The sequence below is a fragment of the Haemaphysalis longicornis genome, unplaced genomic scaffold, assembly GCF_048455015.1.
Source record: "Haemaphysalis longicornis isolate Haplotype H1 unplaced genomic scaffold, Haemaphysalis longicornis Haplotype H1 scaffold_2, whole genome shotgun sequence".
Classification (NCBI taxonomy): domain Eukaryota; kingdom Metazoa; phylum Arthropoda; class Arachnida; order Ixodida; family Ixodidae; genus Haemaphysalis; species Haemaphysalis longicornis.
The window spans coordinates 201,579,016-201,605,635 of NW_027526295.1; the positions used below are offsets into that span (position 1 = coordinate 201,579,016).

Below are 26,620 nucleotides of genomic sequence, written 5' to 3' on the forward strand. Positions count from 1 at the left end.
AGATCCAGTGGGGTCATGCCATAGCAACCAATCAGACATAGCCTGAGCAAGCAAGAAGCGTGGCATACTCTGCCATTGCCATCATGGCATGACAGTGCTAAGGGCTTGTTTTTTTCTCGCCTCTGAGTGTGAGGAACAGAAGTGATGATAGGATCCTGAATTTTTCAGACATGTCCGTCAAAAAATGGCACCAAGTACCATTATAATACATCTGACAATTAAAAAATGTCATTCCTTGTTAATCAGCAACTACAGTAAGCTGCAAAGCAAGCTGTGGTACATGTCTTTACCAAACCACATTAAAAAGAAAAAGAAATGCTCTATTTCTTCAATCTTCGACTATGCGGGACGCATGGGTAGGCCAGGAACAACCTGCCCCAGAGCGATGCATGCGAAATGCGAACACCATATGTTTCCAGAGATTCCCAAACTGACAACTGAAGTCATTGGCACAGAACAAAACTGCCACATGTGCAGAGTAGGTCAGCTGACAAAAAAAAATACATCTGCACTGCACCAGTTGTTTCGGGAACCAGGCGAGAGGCCACACGTCTTCAGTACAAAGGGTAGTGCACAGTGTGGGTGAACCACATGAACAGTGCTGACGCCCAGCAACTACTGGTCTTCAGGACTAAGGAACCACACCCAATTCTGTGCAAGTTCTTTACCACCACCATTACTACTACACAACTTAGCATGATTTGAACCTTTCTGTTAAGCATAATCTTTTGGCTCCTTTTCGTACACCTATGGTTCAGTCTACTGCTGTGCCTGAGCACTTGAAGCCAGTTGTAACTTTGATCACAAAAACACATAGTTTGAGGTATTGCTGTTTGCAGCCGCCTGTATTTCGTATCACTTCTGTGAACTCAAAAGCCTACCACAGCTTCCCTTTTCAATTCTGTGCTCTTTCCACCTCGCAGGCAGAAAAATGTCACCAGCTTGGCCACAAGTTCAGCGGTCACCTAAAAACTGTGTGGCCTGTTGACTGCATGCCTTAAGAACAACTGATCACATCCTACTGGGCTCATGGAATTTTGAGGAATAGCATACAGCAAAAACAACCTTGTTGACAACAAATACATACAAAAACTTACTAGGACTTCAAGTTTTTACACTGCGCAGTGCTATATTTAAGACATATAGACAAAAAAAGAACACAGCACTGGCTCTGGAACGAATGCTGCTAGGAAAGTTTTGTACTCTACGCAGTGCTACACAAATGAAGGAATACAATACTGCCTCTGGGGTGAGTAATGCTTAAAGAGAACATTATACTTAAGAATAATGAATGCAAATACTGCCAATACAAAACATGTAAAAAAATAACCATATGGGCAGTTTTAGGCAGCTGATCTAGAGTAGTCCCTAAGCACCATCATCAAAAACAAACGTTAGAACGTACACCTTCGTTTTATTTATTTTGTATGCAATTAAGAAAAAGAACGCACAAATCAATTCCGCTAAACACAAACAAAATATGCTTTGGGCAGCTTTACACGTCAAGCCTTTTCCATGCCAGCTAGCAAAACAATGCCATTAGTTTGTCTATCACTTGGACATTGCATAAAAAGCCCCCCACACCCTGACATGATGTAATGGTAAAACGTATGGCCTCAAGCACACTGCCTGCTGCCCATTTCAGGAAATTGAAAGAAACGCGGAGACGCACAGCTGGGCTGGGCACTAGCCGGTACAACAAAGAGTGTCTCTGTATGACATTTACCGACATTTGTCGTCGAGGCTACAGTGAAAGCAACAGACACAAAGCTCAATGCAGTACACTGCCATAAGCAGTTTAAAGCATACGATCCCATTTATTCATGCTGGGATGTATTCCAGTTTAAACAAATTGTAAAGATTCAACGCCTCAATTGAGGCCAGTTGTTTCATAATGGACTTTGCAAAACAGCGCAATAAACGGCGTCTAACAACCCTCCCCATTTTTAATGTATTTTAAGCTGACGAGTATAACTATGCTTTTCACGTAGTCCACACATATTTTTCCCTCCCCCAATGTCCATGCTGGCAGAATTGGGTTAGCGTGGCCACAGGTGGTTTAAAGAATGAAATTCCAAAATCTCAAAAAATAAAATGGGTACTGAATACATTTGAGTAGGAAAAAAAACTGTACAGTAATGTCTCATCTATCTTCAAACACATGACGAGCTGCAAATGTGAGCCCATTTTTATCCTGTCTTTCCAACAGCCGCCCACCAAGGTTGATTTTCCGACACCAGTGGCCAAGGAGCTGGCTGTGAAATAAGACGCTAACTGCACATCACTTACGGTTGCGATTCTCAAGTACTCAAGAATTTCAGTGTAAAATCAATGGCCTTCTCAAACACCTTCTCAAATGTCCCATCAGAATGTTACAAGTGCTGATTGAAAACAACTTAAAACCCATTATTTTGGATGGCTAATACTGAGGTGACCAGTTTGGAAGGTTTTGAGAACAAATGTTATTAAATTTTCAAAACACCTTATCTGGGTTTATTCATTTCTTTCATCTTAACGGTTGTTTTTTCACTCAAATTTTTGCAAAGTTATATGGCCGCAGTTCACTGTAATCGAGCATGTGGAAAACTCTAGCCTATTTGTCGATGCTAACACATGCACAGATATACCACTCAGATTTCTTCACACCGGCTCTAAAAAGGCACGACTGACATGAAATTTGCCAAGTTATCTGAGCTAATTGACTGCACTCATACAATGGTGCAAGCTATTGACCAGGAAATACAGTACACAAACTCAAAAAAAGAACCTGTTCTTTCCAGCCAAACATAGCAGCTTGTCAAGGAAAGACTGGTGTGGAAGTCAATGCGAAGAGAGAGACCAAATCACAATGAGCTAAGTGAACTCTGATAGGAGCTGCTTAGTCCACGCCCACTTTCTCGGATGACTCCTGTAAAATGCGTAGCTCTTTTAACATCCTGGGGAGCCAGGACGATGCCTGTTAAATGCTGATCCCAACTAAGGAAGGGAACAGGGTATTATGGTGCACCACAACACCCTACAGCTAGGCCTGTTGGCTTGTAAACAAGCAGAGTGAGAGCCGATGGCAAGTCTGACCTTTCAGGTATATTCACAATATCATGCAAAAAAAAAAAAATTAACATCAATTTTTTTTAAACTTCCTGAGGACGAAAAAGGGGCACATGTGAGCAAGAGGAAAGCAAGGACTACCAATACTTCCAGGCAGTTTTACTACTAGCTTGTGAAAACCTTGTTTCTCGGCTTCTGACAACAACCATCTTGCTTGCTTGCTTAACGTCATTACGAGATACTTCATTGTAAATGGCTCAGACAGCAATGGGAGCGCGTGCGCTGTAGGGCAAGGTTCAGGTAAATGCTAACCAGTCACGAGTGAAAATAATGTTGCACCACCCCCTCCACGGTGACCAGCCAGTGCGGACGGAAAATAGTTAATGCCCATCAGAAAGGGGAAGGAGATGTTCAAACGCCTACATGCGAAAAGTATGCGGTTCGGTTTCATGAGTCTGCAGATCACTGGCCCTTAAACAGGCACTGGGGCTCTTTGATTTAGTCTCGGACTCACCGCGGACTCCCCGAGAAGCAGTCCAACATTCGATTTTCCCATGTATCCCTATGACTTCGGGGAATTCTCGGACTATCTGCAGACTATCCGCGGCGAGTCCGAGAGTGTAAATCAGAGACCCACTGTCTCCACAACCCCCGCCTGCCTGGCAAAGTAAACCGAAGAGGCCCACAGCATGTTCCCAAGCCAGCCAGGCCTCAACGACCGCCGAAAATAGGAGCAGCAACTTGCGCGCACTGAAAACTTCGCAAAGAAACCGATGTGCTCGCACAAGAAAAATTGCACTGCATCGTCGCGGATCGCAAGCAACGAGAAAACTTGGTAAGATGAACCGGCTTGCAACGGGAAGCTAAAACGAAGAGCCGTTCTAGAAATACTACAAATATCTGCCCACTTGCAGCCAGCTTGCAAACGAGAGCTAACGATGCGGCTACTGAATTCGGTGGTTACAACAGCGGGTGCCGGCTAACTTAACGTGTGAGTTCTGTTGACCGGAGGTGGTTTCAGATTTTGAGCGTCCTCCGACTTCGTTTTGCAGTGCCCACTCGAAACACCAGCTGGAATATTTCGCACCTCTCCACAACCCGAAGCCAGAAAAAGGAAAATACCATGGACGGCGAATATCTCCTACAGAGCATCTTGCCAGTTCAACAAACTACGTTCTATTTTCCTCGGCGACCTGGCGATGAGAAATAAACTTGCGGCATAACAACCATACTGGCAGGATTGTCGCGGTCACTGTTCCCTTATCCGTTCTGTTCTCGCCCCGCCTCGCACAAACGGCGTCACGTCGACGAGAAATGTCCGACGCAACCACATACACGCACACACTCGACAAGAGGCTACGTTTCCAGTCACTGCTGGTGCTGCGAAGTGACCCCCGAGAAAAAAAAAATGTCCACGGCTAGGTCACCGCACCGACGAGCGCCGTCGGCACACTGCTCTGTTCCTTAAGTTCTTCCGAGCAGCCGAATTCCGAAAAAAATGTCGCTAGTGCCCACCCTTGTGGCTCGAGATTCCGGCACACTGGTTCAAAGGATCCCCCCCACCCCCTTCTTTCTTTTCGATGAGCGAGACTCGCAGTACGCGCCCTGCGCCCGCGCTCTTTTGCCTTCCCTTGACCGATTGCAATGCCAGCGTCGAAGACAGGCTTGTGCGACCTCCCTGAACTACTTATTAACGTGCTCAAAACCGTAAAATCACCGTTCCTTAGGCCTAATGGCGATGTTACAAAGCAGAACACATGCTTTGGGCATTTAAAGTAAATGCTCACAGCACCCGTCCATACGCACAATGCACTTTTTTTACGCGACAGCGACGACTGATGTGGAGATCAAACATCATCCGCCGAAAAGAAAACTTTTAAGAGCTCACCTGCAGGCACGGCCGCCGATGGTGCGTTTGTGTTGTCCCGAAAACAAGGCGATTTTGTTTGACGGTAAGCTTGAAGAGCTCAAGATGGCGATAGGCAGATCACTCACATTAGCCAAGAAAACATCGCATTACTGCCGCCGGCACCTGTCATACGGAAGAACCTCAGCGGAGACGTTCTTACTGCGACGCGTATTAACTGTAGTTTAGTCATGAGAGCAGCGACGACTCTTTCGCGTCAAGAAAGTCAATGCATTCATAAATATTAAGCCTACGCTGGCGAACTCAACTTTGTGTACATTTCGTGACGTCACGTGTCGTCTGTCACAAACCATTAACGCGTTTTTTTTTAGAGTCCTTCGCACGCGTTAAAAAATAAACGCGCGTTGCGGTTTCTTGGGCTTCCGTGAGCCGTGGAATCAGCGCTACGGACGTTAACGGCTCGTCGAGCCGTGTAAATATTCAAATGAAGCCGTACATTCATCTTGCGCGTATTGACGGCGCCTAACTCAGGCTGTTTGTGCACGGCCGAGTACCAAACAAGAAAAGTTGCGATCTTTATTCGACATAGCCGATTGGAGAAGGTCGAATGCGGACTGAATGTGGTAGTACGTTGATTGCACGCTGCGAAATGTATCATTCAGTCTCAGTTAGCTATTTGCTGGCAGCGCAGTACTTCTACGCTAGCCGATGGGTGCCATTCGACTACTCCATAGAACTGGTTGTTGACAATCATAACACGTTTAGTCTTGCCACACAACACTGCACCTGTAATCATTTTTTCCTTCAAATGATAGCTTTGATCTTCGTAGCTTGAAAAATCTTTTAGGTGAAGATTGCCCTTGTTGCCGCAGATAATAACTAAAATAAAAGAAGCTGGGCGTAACATAAGCCCACACCGAACATTGTTCAATAGGCCATGCGCAATTTTAAAACAGCCAGTAAGTAGCAGCTATGATTAAACAAAAAAAAATTGCAAGCTAGTTGTACTGCCGTGGAGCCTACTTGCAGGTATTTCCTTATTCAATGAACTCACACACCTTTTATGTTAGCCAAAGCACCCTCCTCAAAAAGCTTGGTTTGTTCAAAAGGCAAACACCACAGCTAAGCTGCAAATCACACTGATACAAGTGATATCACGTTTGCTTGCAACTGAGTACAATTGCTTATATTTATATCGAAAACCAGCATTAACGTTGAAGCACTCCTGGTGCATTCTTCAATAAACACAAGAAAGAATTGTTCCGCAGCCAATTATTGCGATTATGCACACAGCTCCTGTGCAAAGCAGCAGAGAGGCCGAATTTCAAGCGCTGGGCTAACAGTGGGCTAATACTACACCACGCCAACTAACCGCACTTCTGGTACAGCAAAAGGAATGCCCTGGTTTCCAATAGCTGTTTGGGGTGCATCTCTGCAGCTAGCTTGCTTAGGAGGTACTGTTGTATCCCAAATTTCAGTTCCCAACCCACCAGTAGAATTTCGCCTCATGATGAATGAACTGTACAGCTCAGCAAAGAGAAAATATCTGACTTTACAGAACATCCGAAATTCAGGCCAGCTTGCTAGTTCCGCAAATTGCGTTCATGTGCATACGCAAATCAGTATTGAGATTTGACCTTAATGAAGCCTAATAATTAGTTCACATTCTGAAATGCAGTGTTTCTGTAGACACCACATAGCTTCTACATTAGGATGAAGGTAGATTTTCCTATAACCCTCTAGCATAACTCAATATGCAGCAATGCCTCCTTGATTTGGAGAATCACTACTATAGCTCATAAAATGAGTACTCGAGACCTTTGAGGACCTGCATAGTTCAATTAGACACCACTAAGCAGTGGTACTTTATTCGTCTATCCCGTACCCACTGCGCACAGGACAGCAAGGGCGGGTGTACAAAAAAAAAGCTATTAACGCTACAACCACTCAACAGCAGCTTCAAAGCACATGAGATTAAGTGCACGAAGTGCACAACCTAGCAACAAGCAGAAATGAATGCAAGGCATCAAACTTGAAATGGAAATGCCGACTACGTAATTAGAAAAGACAAAATAAAGTGAACTTTGACGATGAAGTGGCCTCACACACAGCACTCTGAATGGCAAGCAACGTTTATTAGCTTTTCTCCTCCCCCTCACTCAAAGCTGGCATGCACAAGGTTGCCTAGAAGTCTCTACTGTCTGTCAATGTGACAGGATGCGAGCTGAAGAGCAGGACGATGATGGCCCCGGCTTCAAAACGAGGCACTCCGCCGATGGCACCGATACATTTGACGCAGCACTTGCAGATGCACGTCCGGCACCGGCACACGGCCTCGGCAGCCCTCTCTACGGGGCCCATTGGGGGTGGTAAGGCGGAAGCCGACGGTGAGTGCCACGCTCTGGGTTCCCCTTTTTGTCCTTGGCACCCTCGACGAGGTCAGCACACACTTTCTCCCATCCAAGCTGCTCACATTTGGCAAATAGACCACACACTCGTCATCCGCATCTTCTTCAACGTGTCCATCCTTTGGTGTCTAAAAGATGAGCGATGATGACACCACTGGGGCTCATGCTGGCCTTATATACACGATCTCTTCTTCCCACAATTGGGTTTAAAACAGGTGGGCTAAAAATGAGTTAACCTAAAAAAGTAGCACTGATTGTTGTTGCTGCTGCTCCGACGTCCTAATGATGACTGTCATTCAATGTGCTTCATCGAACAGACACCGATAAATAATAATAATAAAAAAAAAAGCGAACAAAAATTTAATCAGAACGAACAATAACACCACTAGCAGCCCGGTGGTTTCCCTGCACTACAGCCAATTATGGACGACTGGGTGGTTCATCGATGGTTTCAACAATTTCGCTCTGCACGGCAAAGTCCTTGGCCTGCAAAAATGGGAAAAAGGCGATGCCAAAGCAGCAGTCAGCAACAGATAAACCGGTGATGTGCAGACACTGCACTAAAACACTGGCCATGAAACAACTGTGCTCAGGAATGCAAACCTACGCCTAAAAGGCTTTTTTGAGTTGATCCCACCAATGCAGGGGGTCATTATTATCCCCCACACGTATCATGCACTTACTCAAACCTGTAACTCGTACATCCAAACCTCTAACACCCAGACTACCTCATCTGAAACAAAAAGGGGCTGTGGTTATTTATTTTACTGTCAATTGCCAACTAATCCGCTAGGAAAAATGAAGTTGCTACTGTAACAGGAGGATGGCTGCAGAACTGGATGGTTTTAACCAACTTGCAATGCATTTGTTCTGGTAAGCGGGGAACGGCAGCTGGGCGATTTTCAACCCCTTAAGAGACAAAAAATTGGCTGGCTCCTTATGGAGTACTACATAATCCAAATTTACATTTAAACAGTGTGACTCATATTATATTCAACAAATCAGAAAAAGTCAGGTGCATGAGCACAACATTATCATTACAAAAATAATTTCGCACCATGCCCCACAGAGAGCTCAATCCACAGGGAAAAAGCACGAGCTGTGATATGCGAGTGCTAAATTCTTTGAAATCCTTTTGAAATGGATTTACATTCTGAACACATTCACAAATAATAGAAAAGTCGGAGTCTTGAACCACTTAGTAATCATGCAAAGGTGCAAAAAAACAAGAACACCAGGATTGGAAGGGCGCTTGGGAGGACTGGGATATTTTTTTATGCCAGGAGCTGCTCAGCCCTACAGAGGGCATTCAACTCATTGGGGAGTGCCGACTGCCTTGTGTATTTCAGCTTTGCCTATGTTGACTGGCACATGTAAATATTTCCAGTAAATCCGGCAGTGACCTCGGACGAAATAATGACAACCATACCATACCACCTCGGACGTAAGCAGACAGCATAACATTCTGCTTAGTCTGGAGCTCTGGATGTGAAACCTGTTACACAGCACTAGTTCATTTTGCCTACTAGATAGATAACTCTATTGAGGTGGCATATGTAGACCAAACCACAGTCACAATACCAGTCACAGACATACATTACAGAGAAGCTGTGTTTAAGAGAATCCATCTGCTGGCACCACAAGTCAACCATGACTTGTCTGACTCTCTTGGCAGTGCAACAGCCTTCTCTTCCCACCTTTCCCACATTGAAGGCGCACTGAAAGGGCAGCTTATCAGGCACACGTGTAATGCTGCTACTTCAACACATCAAGCTGGACTCAGTTGGAGGCTCCTCTCATCTGCGCCGGGTCCCGGGCCCCCCTCACCTCGGTGAAGGTGCGGCTGAACTCGGCGATGGCCTGCGGGGAGCTGAAGGTGGCCTGGAAGTGCCGCCGCACGTGCGGTTCCCGCGACATGTCGACGGCGGACCAGAAGGCGTGCAGCCGCTCGGTGCGCAGGCACGTCTGCACTGCCACCAGGGTGTCGCACAGCAGGCACCCGTCGTCCGACATCACCCGGATGCGTGCCCCGTAGCAGGAGTCGTCGTACACCATCTGCAGGCTGCCCATGCCCAGGGTCTAGGGAGAGGGGGAAGGGGAAGGGGAAGTTACGCGCGGAGGGGAGTGGGACCAGCCCGGTGGCTGAGCCCATGCTGGCAGGCTGCCCAAACACAAAAGGGGAAGCTCGTCTGTTCCCTGCGCACCGCTCATGGAGATGCACACATGCTCGCAGGTTCGCGTACAAAACACCTCCATGCGATAACACTTTGCTCTCCTTTGCAGTCGTGAGTTACCCGAGTTCAGATGAAGGGAGTTGATCGTATGAGCACCTTGGATCAAACCAGCAAACTTTTGCTGAGCAGTAGCAATAGCACACAACTGGGCGACATGAAATCTGTGAGAATCTGCGTGGGAAATGAATAGAATTCGCAAATCTCTGGCTCCCACAAAAACCTATAAAACAATTGTCCATATCTTCCCAGTACGGCAAAGTCTCCTTAATTAAATGGAATCACTCTTGGACAGCACAGTATCAAATAGCTTGGCTGTGAAACTAAAGCTCCGCAGCAAATAGCAGGTTCTTTGTAGATAATTTTCCACTGGTGTGATGAGATTCCACTTCCTCTTTCACTGACTAGAAGCAGTATACCATCGTATGCCCAGAAAAACAATTCTGCTGTACGGCCTCCGTCCGATGCAAAGGCCAGTCAGAGGGTGCCCCAAGCAGCCAGGACGCAACTTTCAATGACCACTTCAAATAGGGCCCCCCCCCCAAGTTTTGCAGAAACTGGTTTCCACAGAGATAGGCAAAACTTTCAGAACCTACTGTATTTTCGCACGCATAACCCGCACCAAAAATGCGAAATTTCAGGGGTGAAGTAAAGGTGCAAATTACACACGAGGTATTTCTTTTGGTGCAGCTTCACAGCAATGCGCGTTGGGCCGTGATGCCCTTACAGCAGCAATAGCAACTAAGCCACTGTTATCACATTGAGTGCTTATTTTGTGCACACAACTCAACAATATACCAACCTGAAAAAATGTATGCGGCAAGTCTAGTTACGCAGACAGCTAGTAAGTTCTTTTGCATAAACAAACGTGTAATGCTGCTTGAGTAGTAGCTTTGGTTCATTTGTATTTGTATAAAATACGCGGGCAATATGCAGGGATATATTTTCTTTATTCATCGACGAAAAGGGGGGGTGCAGGTAATATGCAGGGACAGGTGATATGTGTGAAAATACGGTAATCACCAGCACCCAGGCTGTGAGCACATCAGCAACTACCTCCCTCACCTGATCCTACTCGCCTTTCTGCCATCCTGCCCAAAATAGAGGTGCGGGTAACTGGTTCAGGTATAGCACAAAAGAAAAATCAAGTGCACAATAGGGAGGAACTGCAATTCATTATAGGCTGCTTGGAGATTTTTGGTTTCACCGCACCTGTACTTCAGCGTTCAGGAAATCTACAAAAAGGTGGCTAGCGTGACGAAATTTCCAATGTTGTGCAAAAAACAAGAGCAAGTTCACTACCAATCATATCAATAGCAAGCATTACGAGTTGCATTTTGTGCAGAAAACACTTCAAAGCTTGGTTTGCTTTTGATCTTATGGAAAAATTTTAGGCAAAAAGAGCGTACACAGGGAGTGTTTTGTTAACGAGAGTTTGCAGTGATGCTGGCTGACATAACTAGTCATATCCTGCCCAACCATTCTATTGCAAATACAAATGCGACAAGTGCAAAGCCTTTGAAATGAGTAATTCAGCAGATGCGGCTCCATGCAACGTCCTGTCAACCGAACCGCTAGTAATATTAACGATATCCACCTGCCATTCTTGCTTCGGGCTTACATAGATTCGTGCTACTTATAAAAGTTGACTTCATCACAGTCACAGAACTGGCCCAAGATACTCATACTTAGCCACATGCAGCACAACGCAGCATTCTTTTTTGTTCTGCTCACAGCTCCATATGATGGAAACAATCCTCCCGTTGAAAACCAGCAGTTCAGCCAGAAGCCTCACCTCGTAAGCACCTCCGGGAGTCCTCTGTGCAGCCAGCGTGACCCTTTTTTCAAACATGATGTCGACCCCTGGCTCATCATCATCATCGTCGTCGTCATCATCTTCATCGTCATCGTCTTCATCAACATCCTCTTCCTCCTCATCTTTCACGGCTTCCCTGCTGCCATCGTCCCGCTGTCCTTGAAGTTCGCCGTTCCTTTTCGAAGCAGCTGTGAATTGAGGACACAAACAAGATTTCTATGCGAAACGTCCTGATAATATTTATGGTTTTTGAAACCTAGGAAAGGTGACTAGAGTTCAACACAACTAAAGTGAACAGCAATTCGTTTTTTTCTAAGGTGGGAGACGGCAAATAACACCCTATTTCATTTATGCACAGATTCTAACCAAACTTGGTGTACAAGTACAGTTTATTATGACAATGTCAGAACAGAAATCAGTTTGCAGTTATCTATTAGTTCGTTTATTTTTGTTGCCTCGGTAAAATCAACAAAAATGGCACAACATTCATGCCCCATCCAACAGGTGAAAGAAAGTGGGCATGCTAAAAATATGTACAGTGCTGACTGCTTATAACGTACGTCACAGGAGCCGTGAAGATTCACAATATAGGCGGTACCGCACTATAAATAAAACAAAACATGCATGAATCCAGCCTCATCGCAAGTTAACCTCTCAATTATTCTTTGCTTATAATCACTCAATGCACTGCAGGCGTACCACTCACTCCCATTGGGAAACGCGCGATGCGTTTGGCATTGTAAAAATACAGGAGGCGATGGTCAGACAGCCTCGTTTTAAGTGGTATGCTTATGCATTGAGTTCCATGGGAGGCAAACCGGTTGTCGGAAAACCCGCATTATATCTGGTTCTGCACTATAAGCAGTTACGGTATAAATGGTCTACAATGCATACGTTTTCTGAACTTATTTTTAGCTACAGAGACCGTAATGAACTAACAAACAGCTTTGCATTGCATAATAGACCCGGTGAAAACAGAGGCACAACAATTTGAAGGAGTTCAAGCTTTGCTAGCTTTTTAATTAAGTGATGAACTGATTTTAATAAGTAGGATGCAGTCACAACAGGAAGACTATACAAGATAGCTGCAAATTGATTTTTTTTTTACATTTCCATAGTAAAAATTGTACTTGTGCACCAACTTTGGTTACAATCAGTGCATAAATAACAAAGTGAGCTATAACTGCCACGTCCCCACATAAAATTAACTTTTTCATAAGTGACAGACAGACTAACAGAGCTATATCGTCTGCTCCAATAAGTGGTTGCAGCTTAGAGACGAGAACACCTTGGAGACCCAAAGTGTTTTTTTTTTTTTTTTTTCCCTCTCAAAAGTTGAAGGCGAAGTTTCTGGTGCCAAACTCTGAGAGCTCTCTCTCCAATATGTCAGCAGGTAACAAAAAAAGAAGAGGCAGCCGTTGTGGTAGCAGAAATTAGACTAAGCCCAGTGCTTTGAGAGTGGCCCGTGTGCCGACCCCATTGTAAATCGAAGACTGGTTCAACTGTTCTTACCCAGGCGACTTTCGTGCTCCACCACAGCAAGCCTGCATTGTTCAAACGTCTCCTCAAACTTTCTCACAATTTCGGCATTCTGCAAGAGGGGAGGAGGGGCGGGGAAAGAAATACAGAGATGAACAATCAACCGTGGCCCCCAATAGCAAACAGGGCGCTCAAGTGAGCCCGAGCCTTCCTGAGCCGTACCTTGAAGCGGACTGCAAAGGTTTCGGGGGTGGACTTTCCCTCAGCAAAGTCGAGCGCTTTCCACGTCAGGGTGTTGGCCGAGGTTGACAGTGGCACCGGCTTGGTGAACTCTGTGATGGAGTGGTTGCAGGCAACCTTGTGCACCTGGTCTCTCCTCATCAGCACCCGGAAACAGACTGCGGTGGCAGCAAGAATGATCTTTGTGAGGCAGGCAAGAATGGCCGTCTGCAGCAGCTGCACAAAGTACTGGCAACTCGAAGCAACTCACAAGATAGGGTGTTGTTCTCAGTAAACAGAAATTTAAGCAAAACAAAGAATAGGTACTCAGGTGGCAATAACAAGCACAATACGTCAAAACATTTCACATCAGCGGGCAAGAAAAGAAACAACTTTAAACTTATTAATATTCATGACAAGAAAAAAAAAAGGGCAACTGCAACCGGCATTTTTGGCAAGGTATAAATGCGGCAGTGCAAAGCCGTGGAAGGCAGGCTCTCCTCTCACTCACAGGGCCGCGCCTTGTGCTTGAGGATCTTGATTTCGCCCAGGGCGCGCTCCTTCCACTGCTTGGTGTGGATGTCGAACAGGTACAGCTTGGCCCGGTGGCAGAAGAGCTGCTCCTCGTCCTCCTCGCCCGTGCGCACCTCGACCAGGTCAGGCAGCGGCACCACGGGCTCAAAGTGGATGTCCTCGCTCGACACCACCTCGTCCGCACCTGCACCACACAGTGTGCCACCAGGACCCCTCTCACACGCACACCCAAACACTGCTGCCACACTCTGAAGGACACTACACGAGAGCTAAGCTCTGCTCTGCCAACCCTGTACACGGAGAGCCTGAATCAATCAACGAGGGGAGCATCGCGTTGCACGTTTTGGACAGGCAGACAGATTTCTGGAAGGAAGCATCCTAGGATAGCTTATGCATTAATATTCACTAAGACCCATGTATACATATGCCTCGCGCAACGCCTACCGGACAAATGGGCAGAGGACAGATTTGTGATCAGAGGGCTGTTCAGTGTGTTACACATTGCCACGTGTCACCTGCATGTTGCGCAGTGTGTTACAGACAGATGGACATACCGTATATACTCGTGTAAGGGCCGCCATTGTGTAAGGGCTGCATCCCCACTATGGAGGCACCATTGAAAAATTTTGGAAAAAATTTTGAAAGTCCCGCCGGGAACCAAAATTTTAATTGTAGCCGCAAGATGGCACTGGCTCGTTTTCCGCTGCCGCCGTTGCTTAGGCTGGCACCATCATTTCATTGTTTCTCGCGTCGTCTTCACTGTTTACACGGTACTTACTCTCAGTAAGCTTTTGCGGTATTTCGCCTCTCAAGAAGAAAGCCCCGTTAGGGCTAGCATAGATTAGTAACAGGGGGATGGCGTCCGAGAACTTTTACTGCAGCGTTCAAGCTGCAAGTGGTTGACTACGCCAAGGAGCACGGTAAGCAGGTGGCAGGACGGAAGTTTGATGTGGATGAAAAGCTTGTGTGGCCCTGGACGCTGCAAAAGACCTTGCCTCAACTGACAGAAACTGAAAGGCATTCCATGGGAAGAAGTGCAAGTTGCCGAAACTGGAAGAACTAGTTTCTGATGTGGTTGGCGCGCGGAGAGACAGCTACGCTGCATCGTCCATGATGAGTGTGGGGATCCTGACGCCCAGGCCATTGCGCGATCACTGGGTTTGTGCCATCACGCGGCGCTTTTCCCCTCTCTCCTCCAAAATTCCGGCTCGTCTTGGCGCCACTGCGTAGAGCCGAGCCGTCTCTCAAACTCTTGCGTGAGGTGAAGCCTGCAGAGACCGTTGCGGCGATAAAACACTGTCACGCAGCGGGCGCTCCGCCCTGGTAGCGGAGCTAACCTCACCTCATTGGTCCGTTTGAACGATGCCCGAACCCAACTCTCGCGAGGACGCGAACGCGCGCCCTGCACGGGGGTCCGTTCGGGGAGACGCTGCCAGGACGCCGAAGGCATTGGCCGAAGGTATGTGACGCTTTCTTTACCAGCCGGCGGCAACTCTGTTGCGCCGGCGAAAGCCCACCAGCCCTTCCGGCTGCGGCCCGTGCCCAAGGCTGCTCCTGTTGTCCCTACGCTTGCATATAGTAAGGCCGTACCTACCACTCGACGAACACGCCGTGCGGTACGCGCCTGTGAGCGAATGGGCCCCGTCTCCCTCGCTGCTGCGAGCCGATCCGGCCAGCACGGCGATGCGCACGCGCACAACGTGCGCGCACCCCCGGAATTTGCCCCGACAGAAGAGCCCACTGGCTCTGCGCCGACGAAACGTGCGCACTTGCGCGTGGCGCCCCATCGCCCCTTTCACCTAACGGAAGTACGTACCTGTACTGTAAATTGTGTAATTGGGACTGTAAAATATGTGACTAGAATGTTAGTATAAAATAAACGTCTTCCCTCTGTACCCTGGGCATATTCCTTTGTCGCCCCCTTCTCCACCTCCCCAACAGAGACGGTGTTAAGTTGGCGCGACGGCGTTTCAGTATCGTGAGTGTGCTCAAATAGCTCGAACCCGTGGTGGTTCCTCGCAGTGTGCACGAATGCCTGCCTTGTGCAAAGCTAGCGTTATGCATATTGCGAGGTAGAGAGACCACATGATGCACGTGAAAGTGCTCGCTATTGCCCGCCACATCGAACTTGCACAAGTATATACGATAGTTGTGCGGGGAGCTGCCTAATGCTCATGCATTGGAATTATGCAACAGTTGTGAACTTTGTGATGCCTAGCAAACCTCACAGTCAACATGTCAGTTCTAAGCACCACCGTGCTTGACAACAGCAATCAAGTCCAATTTGAAAAAGCTGCGTGTCAAAAGTGCTTTCTGGAAGCCGTACCACAAAGGACACTGCCACAATGGTGGAGGACTGCTGCTCCTCTGAGCGCTAGCCATAATTGGCTCTGCTAAATGAAGAATGCCCACTGTGCAACACCAACACTGAGCCAGGGAATACGACCAATGCCACGGGTCAAGCAAGGGAGCTCGTACCATCGTCCTCGCCTTCAGACTTCCGCCTGGACACCGTGGACTGGAAGAGCTTGCTGCCGGCCCCCGAGAAGAGGGACTGGCCACTCTTGGGGGAGGGACCCTGGAGGCCGAAGCCTGCGCCGGACTGCTGCCGGGCCAAATCGGCAAAGGTCATCTCTCCGCCAGAGCCAAAGAGCGGGGTGCCGGCCTCAGTGCTCTCCTCCTCCTTGCCACCAGTGGTGCTGTCGGCGGCAGCCAGGTGCGGAGCTTCAGGCGCGGATGCAGGCTGGACACCACTGGGGGAGGAGGAGCCTGCAGCCAGCAGCGCCTCTGCGTGATAGGAAAGCGACGGTGAATCACAGCATTCGCACAACTAGGCAAAGTGTGCCGAGTGCACGTGCATGCAGCCTCACTGAGAGAACCCTAACAAGCTCGTGCAATCCACTGTGACTGATGAGAAGGTGAAAAGCATAACCAAAAGTGCACCATCTTGTGCTTTATAAATAAAGAATGTTGAAGACGGAGGGAGAAATATTATTTAACACTTAAAAGGCAGTTGATCAACCCTGAGGTCCCCAGGCCTACAAAATGGATGTGCCACAACGTATTCCAAATAGAAATAACATACCCAGAACTGACACTGACGTGAAAAAGCTGGCTGCAGTGCCTCATTAATGTGGCCACCTGGTGGCAAATTGCCAGAGGAGCAGTACAGAAAACAAAAGTGCAACTTTAAGCATATTTCCCGGCATATTTGGTCCAGTCAAGTTCAGCCTACTAACTGGATAAATATGGCCCAATTACAAGGTTACTTAGGCATTTCAAATATTGCAGTTTTCTTTTTTGTAAAAAAAGAAACATATATTTCAAAGTAGCAACACTGATAAAAAGTGAAGGTCAGGCTGCTTGCTATCCCCAGGAAGGAGAAGGAAAAAGCAAGACGACTTATCTAATTCCGATAGATTTCCCATGCAAGAAAAGCCTCAGTGCTTTCTTTTTGCAGTTTCAATATATCAGCTTTGTGCCTCTTTCACGTGCTCCAACACCCACTAGACGCAAACTAGGCTATCCCTGATGCCAATAGACAAAGTGGCGCCAACAGACAACTCGTACTCCTATTCAAGTTACCATTCCGTTTACTATGGCTGGAGTTTTCCTTGTCCAGCTTCTATTTTATTTCTGCAGTCAGTTTGCTCTCACTGTTTATAAGGTCACACACTGCTGTTCGAAGGTAAGACCAAACAGCATGGCAGGCACAATGTCTGGCAGATGCAGGAGCTGTTTTTATGGCCTGATAACCCCCTGCAGGCAATCTGCATTGGCAGAGTACCTTAAACACTATGTTATGGCTGCATTTGTTCTCACAGGAAAGGTGGTGTACTGAAGAAGGGGTGACATAAGGCACACAGGGAGGGGGGAAAAAAAGTGAAAAATTTGATTTGGAAAAAATTTGGCACCAGTGGCAAGGAATTTTGAGTGCCCATTTCAAACACAGAAGTTTAATGAGCTGTAAAATTAGTTCCAAGCAATGCATCAAAAAACTGCTTCAATTATTGCAAGTGAAACAGGGTTCATAGCATTGGAAAGTATAAAGATTGCAGTTTATTGACCAACACTGTTTTGTCTATTGTTTGGCCAACAATGGATTATTATCTCGAATTACCCTGGGAACTAATTGACCAACTGAAAAAAATAATGGTACATTTGAAATCAGCGGGGGAAAAACAGCAAGACTGACGTTTCACAAAGTTTACTTGAAAATTAAAAGTTGTTTTAAGACCAGTGTCCCTCCTTAACTGGTTCATGTTCAAAGGTAGAAATCGCTATTCGGACATGCATAAGGTTATCTGATCAATTTCCCAATCACTCTGTCATTCTGCAAGAGCATTATTGCACCATCACTATTTGCAAGAGAATTAGAAAAGCCACACTGACTATACCAAGTTAAAAGAAAACACACACATGCACGCACCCGCGCACACGCACACACACAGAGAGAGAGAGAGAGAGAGAGAGAGAGAGAGAGAGAGAGAGAGAGATAGAGAGAGAGAGAGAGGGGGGGGGACCCAATCCAGCCCACTTGTTGGTGAAACAAGGAAGCAGGAGTGGCCCGAATAACTCACTCTTCTTGCTTTCCCAGTCATCACAGCCGCGGCACCCCGAGCAGGGTGGCTTCGTCTCGTACAGGTAGAAGTGGTCAGGGAGCTTCAGAGCTCTTGCCCGCGCTATTTGTTCAGGGCTAGCCTTGGCCTCGTACACAATCTGCACATCTGTAGTGCAGGGAGACAAGAGAGCTCAGATTCTCGCCCATGTGACGAAAAGCTCTCAAGAAACCGCACAGAAGGTGACAACCACACACGCATCACTGTTTCCCCAACTTCCCGTAGAGACATTTAACCCTCGCAGAGTAGTGCTTAAGTTATAATGATTGGCACTTTTTAGAACTTACCACTGTCTGAGGTGTCTTTTGCTGGCGACACGTTGCCAAACAATGACCGCACCACGGTTGGCCTAGAGGCACCAAAGCGGCTTCCCAGCGAGAAACCCGTTGCCATCGTACTGGGAATCGTTACCACAGCCCCGTCCAGTCGGAAGGAGAAAGTTGAGGCGTCCACTGCTGGCTTGCTGGACGCCTGACTTGCCTGGGAAGAACAGGAGACTTCATCGATAACTGTCCTGCCAAATCACCAATTAGCTGAGCCTGCACGTCTCGGCCTGCACGTCTTCTAACAGGAGAGGGGGAAAGTGGAAAAAAGAAGAGGGAACCGCTGCTCACCGGAGGGGGTGCCTGGGCGGAGCCCCTGGCGCTTTCCACGGCAGCCAGGAACTCCTCGGCCACCTGGGCGCTCTTGAGGCGCAGGGCAAACTGGTACGGCGCTGGCTCGCCGTCCGAGAAGTCCGTCGCCGACCAAAGCACTGTCCGGTCGTCCTTCTTGCCGAACTGCAGCTCGGGTGTCAGCAGATGGTTCAGGCACACCTTGAGCACCTGCCTCGCAGCACAAAGTGGAGAAAAGAAGAAAGATCAGCTCCCACCATCCCACCATTTGTGAACCCACGCGACAGAATGACCAGAGGCGTGCGACTACTGACGGGCTCTCGACGCATCAGCAGCCTGGTACGGCCGGCAGAGGAGTCGTGCAGGAGTTTGATGTCGCCCAGGCCCCGCTCCTTCCACTCGCCGTCCATCCAGCGGTACAGCTTGGCCCGGTGGCTGTACAGCACCTCTTCATCCTCCTCCCCCGTGCGCACCTCCACCTGTTTCGGGTGAGCAAGATTCCCATGCCTCGATAACTGAGACACTCAGACTACACTCTGGCAGCAAACCTGGCACAGAAAACAATTTTTGCCCAAGTTTCAGCCAGCCCTGTTTCTTCCTTTGCATCCTCGCTGTATGATGATACAGTGCCCTTTAGCAACACTTGAAGAACCCATTAGTGGAGCACCGTACAATATGCACAAACACAACAATGCAGTCGTGCATCAAATGAGACAGCTATGTGAGACAGCTCACAGGAACTACACCAAGGTGGAAATCAAGATGAGTCATATAAAAACATGATCCTGGATTATGAAATTGCGCAGCACATTGTGTTAGCAAGAGGCGCCAAAAAAAAAATTGCTCGTTTGCAGTCATTATTCCTAGAAATCTTGCGAGCAGAACTTTTAGTAAAATTTTCAGGACTCCTCATGTAAATGCCCAACTTGCTCTGCACAAAAGCGACATCCACCCTACCTTTAAAATTGTAAAAGTAAACAGGCATAGCTGTCAAATAGCCCACAATAAACAGCCCTCAACCACATAGATGACTGAACAGTGCATCTGACAACCGTCAATATGTTGGTCTCACAATTGATGACAGAACACAATTCTGCAGCTCGAAATTTGAAAGACAAATCTCCTTTTTGGCTAATTTTCAGGCAAAACAAATAGTACAGCGGAAACTGTAGATAGTGAAGCCTGATAGACAATGGAACAATAATTTCAAATGAGGCAATTTTTTGAAAGGCCCCAGAACGTGGTTGGAACAAAGTTGAAGGACTAGCTAAAATGCTTAAACTATCCATTCCGCACAACTACTACCAACAGCACGGGGGAATCATGGTTACTTCATCATTTCCACAATTTTAATCGGTTAGGACAAATAAGGCTTCCCTCTGTCTGAATTAAAGATGAAACTGATGAAAATTTAGCGTACAGCTTCATGTTACAATGAAACATTTGTTTGCAGGTGACACAGTCATCCTCATGAGGACCCTTGATAAGTAGTGTGACAAAACACCACAAGTAATAATGTGAGCTTGCCCCGGTCTCCGGCTCGCAGCACCTCAAGTTGTGTTTCCAAGCAGGTCAACAACTATGCCTCAAATGTTGGGATTATTGGTAGAAAGCTCAGTGAATCTGCGAGTGCCACAGTGATTCAGCGCCGTGATGAAAAATGTGCACAGGTAAAGATGGAGGGTAGATCGGAAGGCAAGATAAAAGAAAACCTCGTTAATCACGCAGGAAAGAGAAACAGACTTGAGCCCATTTATTTTTGCTCAAGCACACTATAAAGTTGCCTCTGCTACATCTGCAGCCCAAAACCCCCAGTGCCAACATTATCAGCCAGGGCCATGCATAGGTGGGGGAAGCGTAGGCCCCACAAAGGCGTACCTTGGGGGGCAGGGGCACCACCGGCTGGAAGTAGATGTCAGCCTCGGGGGACTCGACCGTTTCCTCCTCCTCCACGTCGCTGGGGGTGCAGGGGGACTTGGGGGTCTTGCCCGGGCTGCGCGGCCGCACCCCGCTGAAGCTGAACTCGTACTTCTGCGGGCTGCCAAACTTGAACTGGGATGGGAGGGGGACAGGCAGAAGAAGCGCACTTGCCATTACTGCACTTTGGCCCACACTGCGCGTTCTACTACACGATTGTGCCACTCACAGAGAAGCATTCATGACTGTACCACTCCTCAACACTTTTTCGTACATTTTTTTATTTTAAAGGCACAGGCAGCTAGAGGCACCAAGAATGCAGGCCGATCTCTCACAGGCAGCTGCGGGCGAAACCACCAACTGCTTCCAGTCAATTCCTTTCTCTCCCATCCCTTCAACTGGCCATAATCGCCACCCATTCCCCAGATTAGTTTGGAAAAGGCCCATTTTCAATCTTTACTTCCACTACAGTAATGCATATTCGGGCCTACATATTTTGAACTAATCATTTTTTTTTTTACGTAGCACCGTAGGCAAACACTATTTAGGAGCCCCAAAATTTCGTTGCAGTTGGCTTTTAAGGAAGGAAAGTAAGGTAACAAGTTCAGTGTTCTTGAAAACGACTCTACACTAGGCATGCTTGAATATTCTGTTGAAATATTTTTAAACCACATGGTGGCCTATCTCAATTTTCAGCAAGTTCCTCTACAAGTAACCCCCATCAAAGTTAGGGACGACCGGAAATCTATTCTGAAATCCTGCCGCCTTTATGACAAACAGTAGAATCAAACAGATAGGTAGAGTTCGCGCTCTCCAAAACATACACAAGAAAGTCACCCTCATATTCTATAGCGGTCATTAAAAGAATGTATACACTGAACTCCCATTAAGAAGAACTCGAAGGGACCATGACAATTTGCTCGTCTTATCAGAAGCGCTCCCAAAAAAGAATCGGCAACACGCCCAGGCGCACGCGAAAATCTTGCTTCAAGGAGCCATGAAGAGAAAACACAAGTTTGGTTCATTCAAAAGATTGTCTCGTTAGAATCATACTGACACCACTTTTAACGTAAACTTCGCTCAAATAAGCTACATAATTAGGAAAAACGGGAATGGTCATGCGAATCACCAGCTCATTTCCCGCAACAGAACCTGTGATGTCACATGGGCTAAGCTCTGCGATTGGCGGAGGCTGGCAGAAGCAGACGCAAATTAGGTAGAGCTTACAAACTAGACGAACGAGCGATTTGCGCTTAAATTTAGGGCACATTCTTTACAAAGCAATAAGAATGATGGGACAAACAGTGGAAGTTACGAAAGCACATGTAAACATAGAAGTACTGATGCGTTCTGCTGTTCGTACTACTGCGCACAGCATGCTTTGGTTTCGCTGCACAGCACTACGGGGCTTGGGGTTGTCTCAGACGACACTTGCCGATTGACGCAAGCAACGGTGTCTTACGTGACCCCATTTGTCGAGCGAGCACTGTTTCAGGGAACGAATATTTTCTCCCAGAACAAAAACAAGCCAGGTTTAAATGCGGGCAAAAACAAACCAAACGCTTGCCACGGTATGGTGGCGCCACCTAGGTTACGGAACGTAAAGAAACGCGGGAACAAACCAGCACCGCTGTACAGGGTGGAGACAACCTTTGAACGGTCCCGTGCCGCCGCAATTGGGCCAACGGGCTCAACGCGTTATTCTTTTCGTTTCCCATGAGACCTAGCAACGCGAAACAGACAATATGATTCAAACTTCTTCAGTAAACCGCGTTGCGGTGATAATTTTAGCGCGGTTTTGACACAATGACTTGCTTCGGCGGCGAGCGAGCAACCGAACATGGCGGCGCCAGCGTTACGTGTCTCTACCCTGTACGGCGGATGCGTGAATGAAGGTACTCTAGGCTGCAGAGCGGTCGGTTCCCGTGATGTCACTTGGGACCACGAAAACGCACGATTGAGCGGGAAAATCAAAATTTTAACCTAAATTGTTTAATTTCTCAGTGAATAAGGCGCCGTTTGTATCCGGACAAGCGCTGGGGGCACTATAAAACACGGAATCTTTCGAATAAAACCAACTTGCATTTTCTCTTCATGGCTCCTTTCAAGATGGTGAATGGAGTAGGCTTACAATGGGAAAAAAATACAGCAAAATCACTTATTTGAGTGCGCAACTTGATAGAATGCTATTGCGTGGTTTTATCCAGTCCAAGCGGTGACAGAGAGCGTACACCCGCTACCTCATGCGACAACACAGCAGAGACAGAGAGCGAACCCCTCGCTTCCCCGGCGGTGACGCGGTGGGACTTGCGACACGAACCCACATGCTCCCGCTGCCAAATGGCATTGGTCAGGAGAGCTGCTACATTTGCGAACAGGAAGTCTCCGTCTTCGTTTTTTTTTTTTTATCCTTCTAGTTCTGCGCCTCTTTCCTCCAGAGCAGAGCGGCCACAAAACTAGCCCTTGCTCTTTTTTTCTCTTTGCTTTTCCTGCTGGCTCCGCAAGTTGAAGGGTGGGTGAAGTGGCAGCTTTATGCGAGTGTATTTTTTCTCACCCCCTCCCTTCCCCTGTGGTGCATCTTTCCCTCTGGTCGCGTGAGGGCCCCACCGCACCCCGCCAAGACTGCTATGTTTGCTACCCAGAATAGCCAACAGTGGTGGGCACCCCTAAAGTCGTTTGTCTTAACCAATGAGTACGTGCAAGGCTGTTCATATCGAGTAGATTTTTTCGCATTGGGTCTAAGCAAAACCAAACAAACGTTCCCACATTGTTCGGCATAAGTGAGAATTCATCCTAACTGAGTTCGTCTTAGCGGGAGTTTACTGACCATGAGAGCACAAGCGCCCCACTATCGCTACAGCCATCACTCGCACCTGCACAACAGTGATTTTCTGTTTGCCACTTTTCCTTGATCCTTTTTTATCAATTCTCGATTCTCTATATTCTTGTTTTCTACTGTATCAACCCCGCGGGACAAGTGCTAATTGCCGGCACACAACAATGAGATGTAATTACGGCTCCCATCGATGAGGTAGGCGTCGTTGGTCCGGTGGTGGCAGTCGCCTCCGTCTTAGCCACCCCAAACGTGAACGTAGACGGTGGTGCAGCGGCGGCACTGGTGTGCAGGGAACCGAACACAAATCCTGTGGCCTTGCCGGGGGCCGAGGAAGCCTGCGCCGGCGCAGCCGGGCTGCCAAGACCAGCCTGGAGGCTAGAGAACCCGAAGGAAAACTTGGCTGGTGCAGCCGTCGAGGGCGCACTCCCAATGGGGAAACCCCCGCCACCGGAGACTGGGGCGGCAAACTTCTCCAGTGCCTTGAGTGGAGGGAGGGAAGCCTGCAAGGTGCAAGGGAGAGAAAAGCCCTGCAGTAATGCCCCAGAAAGCCATGAGGATATTAGGTGCACAATGTAGACCTGTGGCTTTCAATCGTGGATGCCTCAAGGGACGTCGAATCATAGAATGGCGAAATGTCATGGCAACAGCACGACTGAAAGAGGGACAGGATACTGCAGATTGGCACTGTCAAAGCAAGCGAGTACGGACTCACTCAGTTGACTGCTCATATTTCGAGGCTGCTACGCACACTTGCCATTCTACATAGCTGCAAACACCCAAGCAAGTGCATTCTGAGAGCTGAATTCTACCTGGAAGTACAGAGGTCCCAAGAGCCCAAATTTATTTTTGCAAGCAGCCTTTTAATGCTTCCGACACCATAAAAAGGTAAAAAATAAAAAAAAAACTGCTATGCTCATTGATGCATTTGGTACACAGCCCCAGTTACATATTTTCACATGGTAACGACAATGTAGTACACTGAAAACCAGACTATACATCCCCCAGTTATGCAATGACCCGACTCGTACAAGGCTTCCCTGCGGTCCCAACAAACTCTGCATAAAAAAGAATGCATTAAATACCCCAGTGATACGATGCAAGTGTACACGAAGCACAGTGAAATCTCGGTATAAACCAACGAACTTCAGGGGGCCGCAGCAAATTGCTTGTTATTCTGAAATGTCATAGTGAAAGTCACAAAATTTAAGACAACAAATTACAGTGTAGATCATTTAAACATACCAGCTCATAGTGCGGGACTGGATGTAACGTAGGTATTCCTGGCCACCGGAAGGCCTCCCATAGAACTCAAAGCATAAGCAGGGGTGAGACAGCTGAATCAGATTTGGGAGCAGTTTTTGGAGCAGCGAAATCTCGATTTTGGAGCAAAAGAACCTTGATTTGGAGCAGAATGATGAAACTTATTACGGCACCTTAGGAGCCTAAAAATCTAATTTTTGGCAGCTTGGGGGGAAGGGGGGGGAGTGCACTTTTTAACGGGTTTTGAACGTACATAACACTGAAACAGCCTTTCAATGAAGTTTTTTCTACTAGAGTATCACAAGGCACGAACTGCACTACCTTTTTACAAGCCATTTATAAATTCTTAGGCTCTATGCATAGATAGCATGGAGTGCCGTTGAAAACATCGAATCAAAAAACTAAGCAATCGTAAGGCATTTTCATTATCATGTGAATGCTGAAATTATTATTTTTGTAATCCCAGACTCGGCTTTACACACAATTGTAGAGGCATGGCAAAAGTTGCGCAAAGCGAGGTGACAATCTTCGCACCCCACCAGCCCTCCCATTTCAATCCCCAAGGTGTGCATTCAATCCGATCGCAATTTGAATATCGTTGGTATGTTTAGCCACCTCCCACTCGGCATTAAATTTCACTTCAGATAGATAAACCATTATTACTAGCGTGCAATAATAGCCCGTCCCGCTATTGGCCACTGCTTGAACATTTCGCGGCGTGTAGCCTGTGCCGCCACTTCTGCAGTGTCGATCGTCTCATTTCCGCCACTCGCAAGCTTGCTGTCAAAGGCAGCAATAACTTAGCGTTTTATTATAACACCGCAATGAGTCCGAAGTTTCACTTCAAGCACGCACCGCGCCTCTCACTGAAGGCCGAAACACGGCGAATTCACGGGCCCCACATTGTTCTTGATGAACTCCCGTTCTTCGAGCCACGCAGCATTTTCCCCCGCTGAAACTGGCGGGAGCGTTAAAGTCCTTGGCTCTCAGACTGTTTTGGAGCAGTTTGGCGCAATTTTTGCAATTTTCAAGCTTTTGGAGCAGCCTGGTGCAGGAAAGCAGATTTGTATCAAAAGTGCGCAATATGCGCAGCTGTCTCACCCCTGCATAAGCATACTGTTTAAAACGTGGTTGCCCAAAGCACAATAGCATTTATAGTGCGGCTTTCTGGTGGGCACGCTGATCAACCAGAGCAGCTGAAGCACCGTTTTACGGTCGCGAGAAAAAGTACAATCGGCCATCCCACACAGTGTGCGTTCCCTGCTCTCCTCTAACTCCAACATAGAAAACAAAAAACAGGCACCCTTTAGTTCACGTGTTGCGCATTTGCATGCACACGATAACCACAACTGCCTTTCCTTGATGCATCGCGAAAGATAGCAAGCCCCTCTTCCCCGTGCCCACGCGGTAAGGTGTTTCAATTATAACGTTGTGCAGATAAGCAACCATCTTCAGCATAGTGAACGCGATCTGGGGTTTAAAAAAAGGGGGAGGGGGGCGGCGGCTTGCGTTTTTTCTTGTTGTCTCGCTGGCATAAGCCGGACTTCTGCCCTGTCTGCGGCACCCAAAACCAAAAGGAGGAAAGCAAAAAAAAAGTTACACTCTGCGTTTTGCTTTTCTTCTCACACATTGTACCAGGTTTTCCGAGCCCGCGCTATGATAACCTCCGCGCTCCATAGCACCCATAAAGCTGCCCAAAAGAGTGAAAAATAAAAGGGAAAGAAAAGGTGGAGTATAAGCAGCAGTGCAGCCAGCTGATCCAGCAGGCCACC

General features: G+C 47.5%; 2 protein-coding genes across 4 annotated transcripts in view; both read right to left on the reverse strand.

Moving 5' to 3' along the window:
* The window catches only part of Tlk (Tousled-like kinase), a 124,284-nt gene extending 118,958 nt beyond the window's left edge, over nt 1-5,326 (reverse strand). Inside the window, exon 1 of one of the 3 annotated variants that reach the window (XM_077699120.1) lies at nt 4,937-5,326. The gene's annotated coding sequence lies outside the window, so the exon portion shown is untranslated. Of the gene's footprint in view, nt 1-4,170; nt 4,496-4,936 lie in introns of those variants that run through there. The other 2 variants (XM_077699122.1, XM_077699121.1) reach the window with 2 other exon arrangements.
* A 1,703-nt stretch (nt 5,327-7,029) lies between these two features.
* LOC144169778 (E3 SUMO-protein ligase RanBP2-like) overlaps nt 7,030-26,620 on the reverse strand; it is a 98,518-nt gene continuing 78,927 nt past the window's right edge. Inside the window, exons 27-39 of the mRNA XM_077699112.1 lie at nt 23,768-24,088; nt 20,714-20,887; nt 19,150-19,314; nt 18,836-19,045; nt 18,509-18,701; nt 18,183-18,329; nt 16,081-16,389; nt 13,580-13,786; nt 13,072-13,247; nt 12,883-12,961; nt 11,350-11,558; nt 9,151-9,402; nt 7,030-7,809 (exon numbers count right to left, since the gene is read on the reverse strand). Of these exons, the coding sequence (XP_077555238.1) occupies nt 7,744-7,809; nt 9,151-9,402; nt 11,350-11,558; nt 12,883-12,961; nt 13,072-13,247; nt 13,580-13,786; nt 16,081-16,389; nt 18,183-18,329; nt 18,509-18,701; nt 18,836-19,045; nt 19,150-19,314; nt 20,714-20,887; nt 23,768-24,088 (2,508 nt within the window). The 3' untranslated portion in view covers nt 7,030-7,743. The remainder of the gene's footprint in view (nt 7,810-9,150; nt 9,403-11,349; nt 11,559-12,882; nt 12,962-13,071; nt 13,248-13,579; nt 13,787-16,080; nt 16,390-18,182; nt 18,330-18,508; nt 18,702-18,835; nt 19,046-19,149; nt 19,315-20,713; nt 20,888-23,767; nt 24,089-26,620) is intronic.